At 45.3% G+C, this 19,530-nt stretch overlaps 1 protein-coding gene across 1 annotated transcript in view; it reads right to left on the bottom strand.

The window, feature by feature from the left end:
* glra3 (glycine receptor, alpha 3) overlaps positions 1–19,530 on the bottom strand; it is a 115,687-nt gene that overhangs the window by 3,790 nt on the left and 92,367 nt on the right. The window contains exon 7 of the mRNA XM_071204218.1: positions 18,993–19,207. Coding sequence (XP_071060319.1) covers positions 18,993–19,207 — 215 coding nt within the window. The remainder of the gene's footprint in view (positions 1–18,992; positions 19,208–19,530) is intronic.

Below are 19,530 nucleotides of genomic sequence, written 5' to 3'. Positions count from 1 at the left end.
CACGGGATTGGCAGGACCCCCGGCAGGAGAGCAGTCGGCGGGGCTTCCAACAGCACAGGACAAAGGGTTGGTAGGACCCCCGGCAGGAGAGTAGTCGGCGGGACCTCCAACGAGACAGGACAAGGAGCTGGCAGGACCCCCGGCAGGAGAGTAGACGGCGGTACCCACAACGGGACAGGACAAAGGGTTGGCAGGACCCCCGGCAGGAGAGTAGTCGGCGGGACCCCCAACGGGACAGGACAAAGGGTTGGCAGGACCCCCGGCAGGAGAGCAGACGGCGGGACCCCCAACGGGACAGGACAAAGGGCCGGCAGGACCCCCGGCAGGAGAGCAGTCGGCGGGGCCTCCAACGGCACAGGACAAAGGGTTGGCAGGACCCCCGGCAGGAGAGTAGTCGGCGGGACCTCCAACGAGACAGGACAAGGAGCTGGCAGGACCCCCGGCAGGAGAGTAGACGGCGGGACCTCCAACAGCACTTCAGTAGGGACTTTAGATGGGACTAGAGAAGGGACTAGGAAAGTGACCTGAGGAGGGACTAGGGAAGGGACTAGAGAAGGGACTACAGAGGGGACCAGAGGAGGAACTAGAGAACGAAACTCGAGAGGAGACTCGAGAGGGGAACTAGAGAGGGGACTTGAGGAGGGACTAGAGGAGGGAACTGGAGAGGGGACTCCAGAGGGGACTAGAGGAGAGACTAGAGGAGGGACTAGAGAAGGGAACTTGAGAGGGGACTCGAGAGGCGAACTAGAGAGGGGACTCGAGGAGGGACTAGAGGAGGGACCAGTGGAGGGACTAAAGGAGGGAACTGGAGAGGGGACTCCAGAGGGGACTAGAGGAGGGACTAGAGAAGGGAACTTGAGAGGGGACTCGAGAGGCGAACTAGAGAGGGGACTCGAGGAGGGACTAAAGGAGGGACCAGAGGAGGGACCAGAGGAGGGACTAAAGGAGGGAACTCGAGAGGGAACTTGAGGGGGAACTGGAGATGGGACTGTGGCAGCTGGGGCCACATCTGGGTCTGGCACCAAGGCTGCTTGGACCGGGACTGGGGCCGGAATTGAAGCCAGAATCCTGGCTGAAAGGTCCGGTTCTGGAGCCGGAAACATGGCTGTAAAGTCCGGAGCAGGGACCGTGGCTGCTGGGACCGGCACTGGAGCCGGAACCATGGCTGCAGGGCAGGGAACCGGAACACGGATCCATGGCTGTGTGGGGTGGTACTGGAGCACGGTACCATGGCTATGTGGGATGGTACTGGGGCACGGAACCATGGCTGCTGGGGCCAGAACTGGGTCCGTAACCATGGCTGCTGGGGCTGAACTGGTTCTGGAACCCTGGCTCTTTGGGCTCGTGCTGCCAACCTGGCCTTGCGACCCCTTCCTTTAAGAGCCGTTTGGAGGCTCCGTGGACCTCCAAAGGCCAGACGAGTACCAGCGAATGGCTCCTGGACAGTAGCAAACACTGGGTGAGAAGCAGGGGCTGACGCCAGATGGACCACACCAATGCGTGTGGTGTCAAAACAGGAGTTGGGAGACCTGGGTCTGTCAGGATCGGAAAAACAAATTGTGAGGTAATCCAAAAGCCTGGCAGGTAAGAATTTCACCAAACTTTGATTCCTCAGTGTAAGGTGGACTGCTTCTGCCAGAGCAGCATCTCGCTGCTGAACCCTGACCGCTCCTATCCATTGATGAGAGCAGGTAGCCAAAGAAAAAGTAAAATCTAATAACTCCTGCTCAAAAGGATCTGCTGGGCCCATATTTAGGGTCGGGTTGTAAAGTTACGGTGTGTGAAGCAGGTAGGACCCAAATGCAGATTAACGTCCAAATAATTCCTTTATTTCAAGGCTATGCTGACAAATACAGACCAGACCACTCACCGAGGACAAGCCAATACACAAGACAACCCGACAAAGAGAGACAGAAAACACACAACTTAAATACACCCAGGACTAATCACATAAACACGAGACAGGTGAGGAGGGAGGAGAAAACACATAGGTACCAGGTGAACACAATTGGGTAATCAGAGAGGGAAACCGACAGAAAGGAAACAGGCAGGAAACGGGGGTGAACACTTTACAAAATAAAATAGGAAACCCAAAGATAGAAAAGGACACGAAAAATACTAACACAGACAAATCCTAACACCATCATTCTCTTTCTGATTGAATATCTCTGTGACAGTTCATAGTAAAGACAAACTGAGCCAACCTATTGAAAGAGCAGAAAATAGGCTTTCAGGTGATGCCTTGGTTAAGCCTGTTCTCAATAAGGCCACTAGATGGCGCTGTGCATTTTTTGTCTCTCCAAAGCAAAATCCATTTCAAGCAATGCACTTGTGGTCCTCTGGATTGTTTGCTGTGTTTAAAATGGGTAAATATACTTAAAAGATTATTTATATATAACATATTGAAGGGTTTACATTAATATACACAAGGTTTGCTGACGATGCTAAGTTGAATTGATTCAATGTTTACAGATTCTTCAGTTTACAGACTGGAAAGCTACAGGCAGCGAAATTCAAAATGGTCGCCACTTTCTTTGTAAAACCCTTTAATTGAAGGTTTTCTATGTTATAGGACAAGGCAAACTGAGTTAAACTTATCTGGAAGTTGACATTAAGTTCAACTTAATGTCAAATCAATACCCTTTTATTATTTGTGCAAATCAATGTCTTTATTTCATGATCAAAATAGGATATTTTTCACAAAAACAAACAAAATTCCTGGTGGCAAAACATTTATTTCACTTTTACATACTCTTTTCTTAGTTGTTAACTACAGATCAACAGATATGACACAATAATCAGAAGTTGAACACAAAATAATCATTCACATGGCCCAGACCTAGAAAAATGTGAATGTTTTAAGAAGAAAGGGGTAAAAAGTAACCTACACTGAATATACAGTACAAATGTTTTCAATGTACACATGGTGGTATTCATGGTAGTGTCCCAGAAAGCTTTTTGCTTTCTATTCATGTTCTTAGTCACAGCTGCTGTCACTGCTCTCAAGTGTGGCAGTGTGTATCCTTCTGCATTTGGTTACCAGGCCTTGGCAACGGCACCCTATGTAGCATGGAACTGCATTATTTGCACAGGAACAGTTCTTCTGACAGCCCTTGAGACTTCAAGCTGGCTTTGTAGATGGTACCGGAACTACATGTCCATTGTCCAGAGACCATCCAAGTTCTGTGCATGGGGGGATTTCTGGCTTGGCGATGTGTGCGTTCTTGTCAATGATGGTTGCCAGAGCAGCTCTTTTCAGGTGCAGCAGAAATGCATTCTGTTAGGGGTCGTAGCTTTAGGAGCGTTGATTTGTTGTTCAGGAACTTGTGTGCTCTCAGTTTGCCCAGATTAGAACCCTCAAAGTGATCAGCTTTGGATGTATACACAGTGATGGTGAGGTCTCGTGCCTGATGGAGGAGGTCATCTGTTATGGCATCGGCAGGGTTCTCACCAAACTCTTCAAGTGCAGGTATGTCCAGACTCATGCTGCTCTTGAACCATGCCCTCTTGCCAGGGAAATGTGGATAACTAGTGGTATCTCTACCACTCAGACTGTGGATGAAGGGCATGGCACAACACTGTGAAGGTCCCAGCGCCACAACCATTGTATGTTTAGGCAGGTATGCATTCTGGCCTGTTCTCACCCACAGCTCTGTTAGATCGCTGAGGTGCGTAGCACCATAGTACAGACATGTGGTAATGATGTCGGTGTCATTGGCATGTATGACAACTCTGTCAACTCCCTCATTCTGGACTGTAGAGAGTGTGGAGGAAGATCCTAGTGCAGCCTCCTGCTGTGTTGATTCAAGAGCAGGAACATCCATAACAGACCCTGCTGTGAGCACCACTCTTCGTCTCTTCCTTGAATCCACCACCCAGGTAGAGATGAGTTGGGCCAAGACCAGGTTCCAGTTGTTCATCCTCACACCACTTCTCACAAAGGAAGCTCAGCAAGTTTGCTTTGTTAGCAGACACTGCAACAAACTCCTTTGGATCCGGAGCTGTGTACTGCTCACTGACTTCATACACTTTCGCTGGTTTGGATCTGGCATATCTCTGTTCCTGCTCAGCTGACTGATTGTGTATCTGTCACAACAGAAGTGTATGATGTCACAACAGAAGTGTATGATGTCACAACAGAAGTGTATGATGTCAGTGCCAGGAGGCACATCATTCAGCAGCAGGTGCCTGTATCGCTCAGCGATCACTCAAAATCCTTCACCTGTGTGGAAAGACCAGTGTTGTATGGCGGACATGGCATCTACGACTACTGCTGTCTTGAGGCAGTCTTGGGGCAGATCAGGGATGCTGCTTACTTTGGTCTTCTCTTTCAAGATCTTCACAAGGCTCGCCTTGGTCCCTGTACTCATTCTGCCATCTTCCTGGAAGAGGGATGGGGGAAGAAGGTGCATTGCTCTTGCAAGGTGCAGAGGTTTTCCCACCAGACTTCTTTGGTTTCATCCTGTTGTGTGTGGAAGGTGTTTAGCTTTACAACACTTGTCTTCTTCCGGTCACTGGACAGTGACTCTGACAATGCCTTCAAACCAACTGCTTTCACACTTGTCAGGTTGTCCTTGACTGTGGGATCTGCACACTCACCAGTTGATATATTGATCAGGGATGGTGTGGCTGTCGTGAATGGGTTGGTCTCTACTGCTGCCATGACCTTGACTACCATCTCTGCATCCTTGTTGACACGACTCCATCCAGATTCATGGTGGGGGCTGGAGGAATGGAGGTGCAGCATAGACTTGAGCTCTGCAGAGATAGCTGCAGTGAGTGGTTTTGTGTAGACCCACTTCATCCTAATAATAATAATAATAATAATAACTGAGATTTCTATAGCGCCTTTCAAGGGACCCAAGGTCGCTTTACAGGAATAGGGCAAGCACAAACAAAACAAAACAAAACAAAGGTCAGACAGACAAAACAACAGATCGATTTAAGGGCCGAAAGCCTTGATGAAAAGATGGGACTTGAGGGCCCTTTTGAAGGCGTCCAGTGTGGGGATGTTGCGAATCTCCGCAGGGAGAGCGTTCCAGAGGGTGGGGGCTGCCACACTGAAGGCTCTGTCCCCGAAGGTTCTCAGTTTGGTGCGGGGGTGGTGAGCAGGCCAGAGTCTGAAGACCGCAGGTTCCGGGGTGGGGCATGCGGGTGAAGGATGTCCGATAGGTACTGGGGGGCAAGGGCATGGAGGGACTTGTAGGTCAGGAGGAGGACTTTATAAGTTATGCGGAACTTGACCGGCAACCCGTGGAGGTGGATGAGGGTGGGAGTGATGTGCTGCCATGGCTTTGTGTGTGTGAGGACCCGAGCTGCACAGTTTTGGACATACTGGAGCCTGTCCAGGGTTTTGTTGGGAACCCCGAACAGGACACCATTGCAGTAGTCCAAGCGGGTGGTGACAAACGCATGCACCAGGGTCTCGGCAACCGACTCCGAGAGTGACGGAGTGACCGCTTATCGGTCCGGTCTTTTAACGGTACTCTTATCGGTTCTTTTGGAGAAAAAAATAAGGTAAACTAACTAAACAAATTGTGATCAAAACTAACATTGCTTTTTATTTGAATTAAATACATAATATTTCACATCAAAAGAAACAACAATGTTTTAACAAATCGTATTAAATAATCTGATGACAGAACTGTAAACAGAATAGCTGAAATTTTAACAAAATAAATAACTCCGTTTCCTCTAATCATTAACCCATGTTTGTATAACTGAGTTAACTCCGTGTGTTGCTGCTAGCATACAGAACACCTGACGTGGAAACGTTACTCTGGATGGAGCTACAGAGCTGCTAGAGAGACAGTCCAACCCGGTGCATTCCTCCGTCTGGATGTGGAGCACTTTTGCTAAATGTTTAGACACATTGCTCGTGTTACCGCCCTTACATGCTGAACTCTTATTGCACTTTTGGTAACGAGCATTGTCCGCATCGAGATGGGTGAAGTTGAACCACCTCGGAGCGCGTTCTCTCCGCCATCTCCTCCGTGTGTGTGTTGCTGGATGTAGCAGCTGCGTGTGTGTAAACTGGCAGCACGATTGAGTGTAATGCCATCCAGACCACTTGCCTCCTTGGCATCTGCATTATATGTCTGCTCCAGAAGCATGTCAGGAGAGACACCATTGTGGTTGCCATCTGCTCTCCTTCCAACAGATGCACCTGCCATCAGTGCTTCATGTGCCTCTGTGGCTGTCTCTGGCAGTTTCTTCATCTCAGACAAATACAGACGCAAAGACTGCTGCCCATATATGTAGTGTCCTGCTGCAGTGAGGTAAGGTAGCATCCGTGCTGATTCACAGAGATGTCCTGCCCAGTTACCTTCCCGCTGGTAGTAGATGAACCTGGAGAATATCTGACATCTCCAGAAAGATTGACCAGAAAACTGCATTTGGTGCTCATTCAGAGATTCTGAATGTATCTGTATCTGTTCTTGTAGGATTGATATCTGTGGACGTGACATCTGGATGATCTCTAACTTCTCAGTAGCAGTGGTGTCTTTCTCAAACAACATCTTCACAACATGTTCTACTTGTGACTGCCAGTGTTGTGTTTCTCTGTCTGCTGCACATGCCTCAAATGCTTGCCAGTACAAGCGCCACATGGCCTCACTGAGGACCCTGAGAGCATGCATGGTTTGGTAGTAGTCAGCCTTCTCACCAAACATCTTCTTGACAGTCCCTTCCTGACACAGACCAGCTGCAACAAGAATACCCTCTGCACCTGCATCCCTGATGATCTTGCAAACAGCCTTCATGTAGTTATGAGCTTGGTGAAATCCCCCCAGCAGCAGGACTACAGCAGAACTCATCTCTGTGCTTGTCTCGGATGGCAACTGCGAGTTCATATGTAGCCTGATCTCCTGTGATAACGGTATACTTGTCTCCCAGTGCATGCTGACCAGCCATTTCATTTCTTCTTTCAGGACAGCAGGATCAGTTGGAGATGCTGGGGTGAGAGGAAGATAGCCAATGATACAGGCCGGTCTGTGTGGGTGGAGGTCTGCACAGTAGGCAGAAAAGCCAGTCAGTCCTGCTTCTGCAGCTGGAGGAGCATCCAGCAACTCTGAAGTTGTAACCATTCTTGCTAGGCGCCACATAAGTAACAGGTCTTCAGCTGTGCCATCTGAGGAAGTATCCAGACTCTCTAGCTTCTCAATATTCTCAAGTGACCTGGACCTCTGCCTGTCTTGCGGAGACGTGACACATGGGAGCAGGTAGGTCAGTAATATCAGAGAGAGTCTTCTTTCTGTCCGAGGTAGAAGTGGGGAGTCTGGCACCCTCCTGGACCCGCACGATCTTTTGGTTTTCAATTATGATTGCAGTGGTGGCATTAAAACTCCCACCCTCCAGTGTCTTCTTCTTCCAGTCCAGATTGTCCATGGCAAACACATGGGAATCTCGCTGTTTTTCATCATGGTCTCTGGGACGTAAACACCATCAGTTTCAACCTGCTGCATGACCTTCTCACTTTGTGCTGTCAGCTGACGCTGCATACGTTCATAACTGATCCCAAGCCCCAATCGGTTATTCATCATAATGAGAGATTTACTACGTGTCTGGTTGAATAAGTGGTAGGTAGTGACCAGAGATGGGGTCGTTACTAAAAAAAAAGTAATATATTACATATTACATATTACTTTTAAAAAAAGTTATATATTACACTACTTCGTTACTCTCTACATAAAGTAATTCGTTACTTTACTCGTTACTTTACTCGTTACTTTACTCGCAGGGCCGACCCGCCCCTCCCTGCAGGCAGATCACGCAGACTGCGTTTTAAATGTTTTCTTTAGTTCAGTTTCCATTGTCGCATAAGACTGATCCAGATAGCTCCTGAATGTTTTCCTATCTGACCGTGGCTGTCCTCTGTCTCCTGCTATCTGACCGTGGCTGTCCTCTGTCTCCTGCTATCTGACCGTGGCTGTCCTCTGTCTCCTGCTATCTGACCATGGCTGTCCTCTGTCTCCTGCTATCTGACCATGGCTGTCCTCTGTCTCCTGCTATCTGACCATGGCTGTCCTCTGTCTCCTGCTATCTGACCGTGGCTGTCCTCTGTCTCCTGCTATCTGTATATTTTGCGCAGTCTATCTCTGCTCACGCTGTTGCGTCAGCGTGTTCTCCTGCGTGTTGGCCATGTGTTGCACTGGAGCCAGACTGGAGCACACCGCAAAGACTTCAGCCGAGCACGTACGAACTGCACATGCGTGAGTGGCAATAACTCTCCTTACCAGCAGGCGGCGGTAGTGTGTATTCGTCATTCAAAACAGGCAACAACCGGAAAAAAGGGAAGAAGAACAGACTACGTGTGTGATATAAATAAACAACAGCTATGTGCGTTAGCTTCACATTAGCATGTGTTCTTTGCAGGTGTTTGTTGAGGTTTGATTATGACTGATTTTAGAAAGTAACGAAGTAACGCGTGTCGGGGCAATGTTAGTATGCCCAAAGGTGTTGATACACCAGAAACATGCCGGAGGACGTGCTGTGACATAATGATGGCTTTCTCTGCTGTTGGCTGATCAACAATGACTCTTCCATCATCATTGAGTTCCAGTATCTTGTCATTAAGCAGCATGGCTGTGACGTTGAAGAGTGAGTCAGGAACCATGTCATTAGCAGATTTGAAGGATATCTCAGTTAAATGCTTCTCATGAGTTTCGACATTTCCGGTGCCACTTTGGTGTTCTGTCTTCAAACCATTTTTCTTCTGCATGGTGCAGTCTATGAAAGACCTCGTCTTGTCTAGCATTCATGGCTTTTATAAACTTTGAAATTGTTGATGGATTAATACAGTACAGGTATATCGTAGAGTGTTCTTGACATATAAGTAGGGATAGGTATCGTTAAGGTTTTAACGGTACTACTACTTTTATCGATACCGCTTATCATTCCGGTCTTTTAACGGTACTCTTATCGGTTCTTTTGGAGAAAAAAATAAGGTAAACTAACTAAACAAAACAAAACTAACATTGCTTTTTATTTTAATTAAATACATAATATTTCACATCAAAAGAAACAGCAATGTTTTAACAAATCGTATTAAATAATCTGATGACAGAACTGTAAACAGAATAGCTGAAACTTTAACAAAATAAATAACTCAGTTACCTCTAATCATTAACCCATGTTTGTATCATAGAGTTAACTCCGTGTGTTGCTGCTAGCATACAGAACACCTGACGTGGAAACGTTACTCGTGGACGGGGCTACAGAGCTGCTAGAGAGACAGTCCAACCCGGTGCATTCCTCCGTCTGGATGTGGAGCACTTTTGCTAAATGTTTAGACACATTGCTCGTGTTACCGCCCTTACATGCTGAACTCTTATTGCACTTTTGGTAACGAGCATTGTCCGCATCGAGATGGGTGAAGTTGAACCACACCTCGGAGCGTGTTCTCTCCGCCATCTCCTCCGTGTGTGTGTGTTGCTGGATGTAGCAGCTGCGTGTGTGTAAACTGCGTGTGTGTAAACTGCCCCGCCCCCTCGCACACAGACGAGAGAGAGATCGAAATACCAAAGATAATCATAGACGCATTTTGCAGTCTTTTTGCATGTTAGAAACAGAGTTGGCGACACTAAAACTGCAATATAATGTTTGTGTAGCAATAATACATATGATATATATTTTTTACATGTCTCCAGTAGCTACCGATAATAAGACCGCTAACGTCGGAGCTTAACGGTACCACGGTTTTTAATAATTCAGCCCCTCCTCTTCCGGTGGACCTTTATGGGACCTTATTTCTGAAAAATTATGTATTGAAGTCAATGAAGAGAGAACAATTATCTTTCGATCCTGTTTGAATTGTGCAACAAATTACACATATGATGTTTGTCAATTTAAAAGATAATTTTGCAAGTCAAAAAAAAAAAAATGTGTAGTAAAACTGTGAAGTAACACATTTGTTTGTGTGAAACGCTCAATGAGCTACATCTCTGGTCTCGCAGACTCTCACAACAACACACGTTACCAAGATGGCCGTCACTACTGTCTTGCTAAACAAGGGATTGACTACCCTCACTATCACCACAATGAAACACGTCCAGAAGAATGTCATGCAAAGCTGCCTGCCTTTGATTCTCTCTGAACTGCCTGGTCTTTTTAATGTTTAATGTCAACCATTTGTGCAGATAGCATGAAGTAGAAAAGATCGCGGATGCTAATGTAGCGTTAGCATTTCTCCCCCGGGCTTAAATGGTGTATTATAGAATGATCACACCGGTGTGACAGTACTCTTCAAATGGTTCACGAAATGTGACTACTACTCTTACTGTTTAACATTGTGGGTTACTTCATGTTACTTCATGTTAAGGCTAATAAAAATGACAAGGCTAAGACTGTAGGCTAACTAACGTGCTTGCTACTAGCTAGGTAGCTAACTTGATCCAGCCACTCCTGGTCCTTTCATCAGACGGGAAGCGAAAGAACGAGCAAGACCCATTGCTGGTATGATAACAACCTGGTACTAAGCACACAGGCATCTTGTTAAAGTTATCTTATCTTCATGAATATCATGTCCTTAGTTTCATTGTCATCCAGGAAAGCCAGGTCTTTGAAGCGGGGATCCAGTGCTGAGACGTAGTGGAGGAGGTCTTGGAGATATGTGTAGCGACCATCAAAGTCCAGTCTGAATCGCTCCTTCATCTGGGAAATGACCATATGACCGCTCTCATCTGGCTGGAACTGCCTCTGCAGTGTGGTCTGGATTGGGGAGATCATTGAGATGGTGGGGGTTTTTCCTCACTGAGGAGTGTAGTTGCTACTTTCAGGGGGGACATCAATTTGATGACCTCTGGGATTAATGTCATGTCATCCTCTGTCAGGCTGGCCATGGCTTCTCCCCTCCTTATCTTCTTTGACAGCAGGGTGTTCAACACAGCAGGCTGCTGTTCCCAAAAACGCTCCAACATGTCCAGGGAACTGCTCCACCTTGTGGAGACACCATGCACTAGCTTGTGGTGAGGCAGGTGTAACTGGATCTGCATTTCACGGAGAGCTTCAGTTGCTTTTGGGCTTTTGTGGAAGTAAGTCACCACCTTCCTCATTTTCACCAGAAGCTCTGACACCCTGTCCACCTTCAGGGCTTTTTGGGAGGCCAGGTTGAGTGTGCGCGCGATGCATCGCACATGTGGCTCCATCTGTGCACCAACTCCAGCCAGTATCATGTTTCTAGCATTATCTGTGACCAACGCTGGATTCTTGTCTTCAATTTTCCACTCGCTGCAAACTTCTTGCAGTAACATTGCTAGATTATTTCCTGTGTGGGCCTTGTTGAACACTGGTCTGCAGAACATGGTTTTGCAATACCCACTCGTCATCAATATAGTGTGCTGTGACCGTGACATATGAGCCAGTGGCGCAAGACGTCCAGCCATCAACTGTAATGGCAACTCTTTGGGCCTTGCTCAGCGAGTCAACTAACTCTCTTCTCACTTTGTCATAAAGAGCAGGGATTTGTTTCTCGGTAAAGAACCTCCTATTTGGGACATGGTACCTGGGCTCCAACATGTGGAGGAGGTGTAGGAAGCCCTCATTCTCCGTGACACTGTACGGCTGGATATCTCTACAGATAAAGAAGGCGATGGCGTCAGTTATTGCCTTGGAGCGGGTAGAACTGTTGTGATATGCTGCTGCTCACCAGTCTTGCTGCCGCCAGGGATAGCCGGGTTAGCTTCAGCTGAATCCGAGGAGGATAGGGAGACAGCCGCAGACGTAATATTCACCCCATGCCGCCTCTTTAGGTGCATCGCTAAATTCGTTGTACTGCTCGTGTATTTTATAGCGGCACGGCATTGTTTGCAAATTGCTTGTGATTTTGAAGAATCCGAAGTGTTGCCAAATGTTTGATTTATATTTATTTTTCGGTGCGCTGTGTATTTCTTTCTCCTCGACTTCCATGCTTGTTGATAACTGTGACGCGTGCACGCGGCTCTCGGGCACAGTAGTGGCGGATCAAAGATCGTCTCTGCAGAGTGCTGACACGAGTGGATGAGTGGATAATATTATATATGAATGAATTGGTTTTAACCGGTTTTTACCGATGCAAAGAGACGCGACAATCGATGCATTGCGAGTTCAACCCAAACTGTAGCCGATGTGCACTCTTTCAACCGGTGCACTCGCATCTTGAACGTTTATGCCGGTGCACCGATGCGAATCGGTGAATCTTAACATCCCTACTGTGAACGTGACGTATGATAGTACACGTTGAAGATCCAATGGGGATACTGAATGGCGGTTTCGAATGATCTCAATCAGTAATGGATGACGCAGACCCAACGTTTCGTTGCTCTGATTGGCTGTAGGTCTGACTCTATTGAAATTGCATTCGGAGGCATTTTGATCTGACCGCGGCCGCGCTGACATTATAACGCCAGAGAATTTCCACACCTTTAGTGTATAAAACTCCCCCACTACTTAGACTATTCCTTGCACCCCTCTTCTAGCATAAGCCCGAATGGTCTAATCCATATTTTGCATCAGTAACGTGCACTTGTTGTTACAGCAGGATCAGTTTGTGTGTTGTGGACACGACCCGTATATTTTCGCAAGCCGTGTTCTCAACATTTAGCATTTTGCTCATTATTTAATTTATTTTGCTTACGTTAACATCATTTTCCATGGTGGGGCTAAGCCATTTCTATGGCTGTAGCCTACCCCAGCCATACCCTGGCGCCGCCACTGTCGCTAATACATTACCAACAACCATTATTTTAATCACAAATAATGCATGTGTCAATGTAATGAGTATTATTTACGTTAACGAGGTAAATAGGCTAAAAGAAAAACGTGTTTTCCAAAAGAACCACGCATTCTCTTGAATGACAATATGCCTGCGCTGCACCTCCAAGGTGCGCAATACATTATTGCACAATCTATGCCTGTGAGCGTTCTGCGCGAGCAGACATGATGTGTGTAGTGACCTGTGTGTAGTTGAACCGTTTCATATTAGGTTCATTCATTAGGTTTGTAGTAAGTAGAGGGCTGCTGCTGCTGTGTGTGTGTGTGTGTGTGTGAGTGAGTGTGTGCATGTGCACACACTTTAGTTTTAAAGACCCCATAGAGCTCAGTTTATAACTCGAACCCTGAGGGTAGAGGACTATCAAACTTGATCAACCGGCATGGATTGATGGGGGGTGGGCTATGAGTATACAAGAGGAGATGAGTTTTGAAAAGGGACTGGAATACTGTGAGGGTCTCAGAATAGCGGAGATCTTTGCATCAATATGTTCAAAGCGTTTTTTTCAAAATGTAAAAAAAAAGTCTAAAATTATAAATAGTGAAAAATTAAATAGAAAATATTTCTAGTGTGAACCAAAATCTAGTACTAAATATTATACAAGTGATTTTTCTTAACCAAAATGAAAAGAATTGTATAAAACACATTATTCTAATACAGGTCTTGATTGACCCACATATGGAAGAGTGTAGGGTCCAGTCAGTCGTGCATCGAAGGGTTAAAATGTGTGTTGTTTTTTCTGTATGTCCATGGACCTTCACCACACAGACAGTATCTGTTTACGACTGGGTCGAGATAAATCAAGGATTTAGGACGAGTTATCAGTGCCTCTGGGGGCTTTACCAATATGTACATCATACCACACCCTCTGTCTTTAGACCTTTGCAACTGACGAGGAAAAACTCGTGTTGTTTATTAACAATGGTAATCCATATGACATCAATTATTCTGTGACAATATATGAACAAGACACACACACACACACACACACACACACACACACACACACACACACACACACACACACACACACACACACACACACACACACACACACACACACACACACACACACACACACACACACACACACACACACACACACACACACACACACACACACACACACACACACACACACACACACACACACACACACACACACACACACACACACACACACACACACACACAGTAAATAATTGTTTTACATTCCTGTAAAAATTGGTGAAAAATGTGATATTCTCTCTCTCTCCCACACACACAGCCAAGCTATGACACACAAAGACCCAGAATAACTTTTATGCTGTATCCTATTCTTCTCGATGGCTTTATTGTATGATATGACAGATGAACAGATCGCCACTGGGCTTACAACTAAAGACACAGCTACGCAAAAAACGCAGCATGTGTACGGCTCGTGTGCACGGCTCATGTGCACGGCTCTGAGAATCTGCCTGGGTACAAAGCAGCAGTGAAAACATGGTACGGAGTTTCATTGATTTGGGAATTCTCTCAATACGCAAGAGGAATGGATTTGATTGTGAAGCACTGACACAGTGCTTTACAAAGAGCGGCGAGTGGAGAGACCGATTCACGGACTTTCCGCATGGTAAAAGTGGGCGGGTCTAAACTAATTTGAAAAGGTGGGGGGGACTTGTCCCACTCTCATATAATGGCTGCGACGCCCATGCTGTCATATGATGTGTGAAAACAAACACTGTTCATATTCCAGGCAGGGTTTCCCATAGGATCTTTTCTTGCCGGTGAAGTGTCCGGAAATCATTTATTTTACCGGACAAATTCTAAACTTACCGCTCATGTTTCAATAACAGTCTATGTTACAAACGCAGCTACAGTATAATGTACACACCTATGTTCGGGGAGATACGATGCGATTCAATACAATGCAAAATAATGATACAATTCAATATGGTACAACAGAGGATTTTTGTTTTATTCCTTATAAAAAAGTGCTTCACATATTTGGTTCTCTCTACTAGTACTGCGCACCCCATTATGCTGTTTCTTTTTTACCTTACAAAGAAAACCACTTTTCAGTCCTTTGTAGTACTGTTCTCTGTCTCCAGATTACAGTACCATTTTATAACACCTCACAGTTAAACTATTTAAGGATGCATCGCCCAGGATTAACAATGTGCAAATAACAACTACCATAAAGCAATGCCCATACAGCTGCTGGCCTGATGTGCTTAACACTCATTCACTCACCATCACTGTGCTAGTTTCTGAAAACCAGTAACTAGTTACCATTACTAGTTACTTCATTTCAAAAGTAACTCAGTTACTTTACTGATTACTTACACCAAAAAGTAATGTGAAAAATATCGTTTTAGTTACTTAAAAAGGGCTCCCATTATAATAATACCTTTATAGCCTTCATTTCAGTACTGTTATTGCATTGGAGAATAATACAATCTGTTGATCAACTTGACATGCACTATATGCAATCTGGATAGCATCGATATTAGCTGGCTTTCCATTTTTGTATATTCTTTCTCCAGGTAGTTGGAAAAAGTTTTCCGTCCCATATGCCGTGTGCCGCCCGGACATGCTATCATGCTAACTAGCTCCCTGAAAGCGGGATGGACTTTTCCCTGGCCAGCAGTCCCTTGGTTAAAATCCAGCCGCTGTTGCTTAGGTGCAGGTGGAGGTGGAGTGGCGTCGGCTGAGTCTGGGTCTGTGCCGGTCTTAGTTACTAGCTTCGTCCCAGCATGTTGTTTCTGCAGATGTTTAAAGAGATTTGAATGACTGGTTTGGGCAGTAGATAGGCTCTTTGACCCGCCAGGACACAACTTACATTTAACTGAAACTCTCTTTTCTTTGTGCTCGACAAAAGTGAAATAGTGAGAATATCTCCAGGTGGAGAAACTAGACTTGAGCTCCGCCGCCGCCATGACAGTCTTGTTAGTAAACAACACAAACACGCCCACAGCCCGTCTCCTCATGTGACACAGGAAGTATCTAAGTACATTTACTCAAGTACTGTACTTAAGTACAGTTCTCATCTCTGTTCACCTGGCTGTTGACTATATAAAAAAAACTAACGCAGTAACGGAGTAACGCACCATGTAGTAACGGTAACTGAGTTACTGAATTTAAATAGTAATGCGTTAGAGTACTAGTTACTGCCAACAATAACGGCGTTACAGTAACGCTTTGTAACGCTTTGTAACGCGTTAGTCCCAACACTGGTCACCAGTGAGCAGAAAGCAGTGGTTTCTATATGAACCATAAAGAATACAAATAACCTTTCACAAACAGGTATTTCATAACTTCTTATGCAAGGAAGACATTTAAACTATTATTGGCAGTCACAGTCTGCTGTATCCTAAACACCATGTTGTGTCTCGTCAAATGTGTTAGTTTGTTTATGTATTTTGTCTGTCATTTCCTGTTTTATTTTGTATTTACCTCTTGTCTTTCATTTCAGGCCCTGTGTGTTCCTCCCTTTGTGTGTTTTTCCCGCCATCATCAGGCGCCATCCTGATGTTTAAATAGTCCTGTCTCTCCCCTGTCCTGTGTCAGTTCGTCTTGTTTGTTTCCTCGAATGGTCGTGCCAAGCCTCAGCTCTGAAAGGATCGCTTTTCACTCATGTCAGGTTTTGTTATTTTGTTTATCTTTGTTGGCTTAAGTTTTTATTAAGTCCTGTTTTTGTTACGCTAGTTTGTTCCTCCTTGAGAGCGTTTTTTGTTATCTCCACCACCTACTCTGTTAAGAGGAATGACCTGAACTGTGAAAATAAATATACCCTTTTTTATATTCAAGACTTTGTCTCTGGGTCGTGCATTTGGGTTCATCACTTTGTGTCGAGGTCCTGACACTCCACTCTCTCTGACAGAACACCTCACTGAGTGATTTAACGTCTAACTTCCAGGTTTCTCTTTTCAGCCGCAGACCCCATGTCGCCTCTTTATGTGCGTCGCTAAGTTCCTCGTACTACTTGTGTACTTTAAAGCGGCACGGCATCGTTTACAATTGGCTTGCGATTTGTCAAGTTGTCCGTCTTTCTTGAAAAATCTGAAGTGTTGCCAGACGTTTGATTTGTAGGTATTTTTCGGTGCGCTGTGTTTCTCTTTCTCCTCCACTTCCATGTGTTTTGATATCTGAGACTCTCGGCCTCCGTAGTGCGAAGCAAAGATCATCTCTGCTGAGTGCTGACAGGATGAGAGGATAATATATGAATGAATCGTTTTTTTACCGATGCAAAGACGCTACAATCGATGCATCGTGAGTTCAACCAAACTGTATTCAATGTGCACTCTTTCAACCGGTGCACTCGCATTTTTAACGTTTATGTCGGTGCACCGAATCGGTGAATCTTAACATCCCTAGTTCACATGCATCTGTATGCGCTCAAACTGTGTCCCTTCTGCCTGGGGCCCCAGAGTCTTGGGGTGCCACTGGCTGTGAAAACTATACTGCGCATGCTCAGAGTAGTTTTTCATTCAATGTGTGTCAGGCAAAAAAAGTGGGGCAAAGCGCTTGCAGCTCCACTAAAACGTCATGTCATGAGTCAGCACTGATTGGCTGTAAGTGTGTGTGTGTGTGTGTGCCTCGAAAAGTGTAGTTATGAAGAGGAGACGAGAGAGCTTAGACTACTGTACATCACCAGCGCTAAATAATAAGTTGTTTCTTGTGCCCCGCCAGTTTGTACATATAAAAACGCCACTGAGCCTACGTTATCTAAGCATTATTGTATGAGCATTATTAACGGACATTTTGACTGGCAGGTTTTGAATTTACCGTTTTTTTATACATTTTACCAGCTAAAAACCGGCTAACGGAAAACCGGATTCCAGGTCAGTATCTTGATGAATACACTTTAGCTACATGTTTAGGTTTTTCCCTTGACTACAGCAGACTCATTGTATATCTATTTTGGCTCACTTACGTGCAGGGATCTAGAGCAAAGCCCTGTATCGCCAGAATATCAGAGCCAGTATTTAGTTTTTGATAAGAAAGGCCACCAATTGTGACGTCTGTAGTCAACGCACTATAAAAGACTACAAATCCCACGGCGCCTCCTCTAAAAGTGACAGTGATGGGCAATCTGCTTTAAAGACGCCGTCGAGGAACAGGTTTTAACCGTAAAACTACCCTTTAAGTTATTAAGTTATATAAGCCTTATCAAGAAGAAAGAATACCTAAGTTGTTTGTTATTTTATTTGAGTTTTGCTTATTTGTTTTGAATATTGTAAAGGCCTCTTTTCTTTGTTGCACATGTAAAAGTTTGTTATTTTATTTTTGAGCAAACCCATCGCTTAATACCATCCAAACCATCGGAGGCCAAGCAAATCTTCAAACTGTAAGTAACACAAATATAAAGGAAGAAAACGGTCTGTTTTAAGGCCCCTACACACCAAGCCGATTTCGGCCGTCGATAGATGTCTGGCCGTCGATGAGCGTCCTGTCGCCCTACTCACATTGGGGTGTCCCACACCGTCGTGTCTTTTCGATTGTTTACATTGATATTGTTTACATTGACACATTGATTGTTCTACATTTGATAATAAACCACTTTTTACCGCTACTGCAAAATACAAAACTTTATTTCTTACCTTCATTCTACAGCCATTAGATAACACATTAGAATGAGGATACAATTAGCTATACTACAATACAAGTCAGAAGATACAGATGGACATGATGATACATCTTTTGCCTGTCAGTGTTATGATGTTGTATATTAATATAATCTTGGATTATAATTACTGATGCTTGGAATGTGGTAGCAGCAGTACTTTAAGGTTGACAGCCACAATGCTTAAATAGTTTCTTTCATTTTGTATATATCACGCAGTCTGTCTTCCGGTTGCCTCTTTTGAATGACAAATACACACTACAGCCGCCTGCTGGTAAGGAGAGTTATTGCCACTCACGCATGCGCAGTTCGTACGTGCTACTTGGCCGTCGGCTGAAGTCTTTGTGGTGTGTTCCAGTGCGAAACATGGCCAAGACGCAGGAGACGTGAGGCGACAACAGTCGTGTTCTTTGATGTCAACTTGGTGTGTAGGGGCCTTTAGGCGTCTAGTGGCTTAATAGATAAACAAGGAAGGAAGCCACGACACTGACAAATACATACAGACAACCATTCCGACTCACATTTAAACCTATAGGCAATTTAGAGTCTCGACCTCACCTAGCCTGCATGTGTGGGGACAGAGGGAGGACAGACTAATAGAGACAGATGAACAGACATGTGCTACAATCCAGAATCACAGACCTTAGGCAGTGAGGTCCTGGAGCCGGAGCTCTGTGTGGTCATGGTCAGCACTGTGGTGATGCCCAGAGCCACTCTGGCTGGGGCAGCATCCATGTTGATCCAGAAGGACACCCAGGACAGTATGACAATGAGCAGAGAGGGGATGTACATCTGGATCAGGTAGTAGCCCATCTGACGCTCCAGGTGGAACCGCACTTCAATACAAGTAAATTTACCTGCAACAAAGCATTATATTGGATTATTGATATCATATCATTTCACGACACACTTCTGAAGCTCTGAAGACAAACAGGGCGCAATTCTGATCTTACAAGCCATTAATGGCTGAATGACCTGTGCATCAGCCTAGGCTTCCCCTACACTTGGATATTCTGGATGTGCTAAAACGATGTCTGCAGGCATTCAGTCTTAAAACTGATTAAACAGGAGTATGGCTCCAAAGATCTGTCAGGATTAGGGTTGAATCCAAAACACCACATCTCTGTTTGTCTTCTATATGGTCAGATCATACTTAATGGAAAGGCAATATCAGTATGGA

This window comes from Pseudochaenichthys georgianus, chromosome 1 (assembly GCF_902827115.2).
Source record: "Pseudochaenichthys georgianus chromosome 1, fPseGeo1.2, whole genome shotgun sequence".
Taxonomy (NCBI): Eukaryota; Metazoa; Chordata; class Actinopteri; order Perciformes; family Channichthyidae; genus Pseudochaenichthys; species Pseudochaenichthys georgianus.
This window is presented reverse-complemented; position numbering and strand designations above follow the sequence as displayed.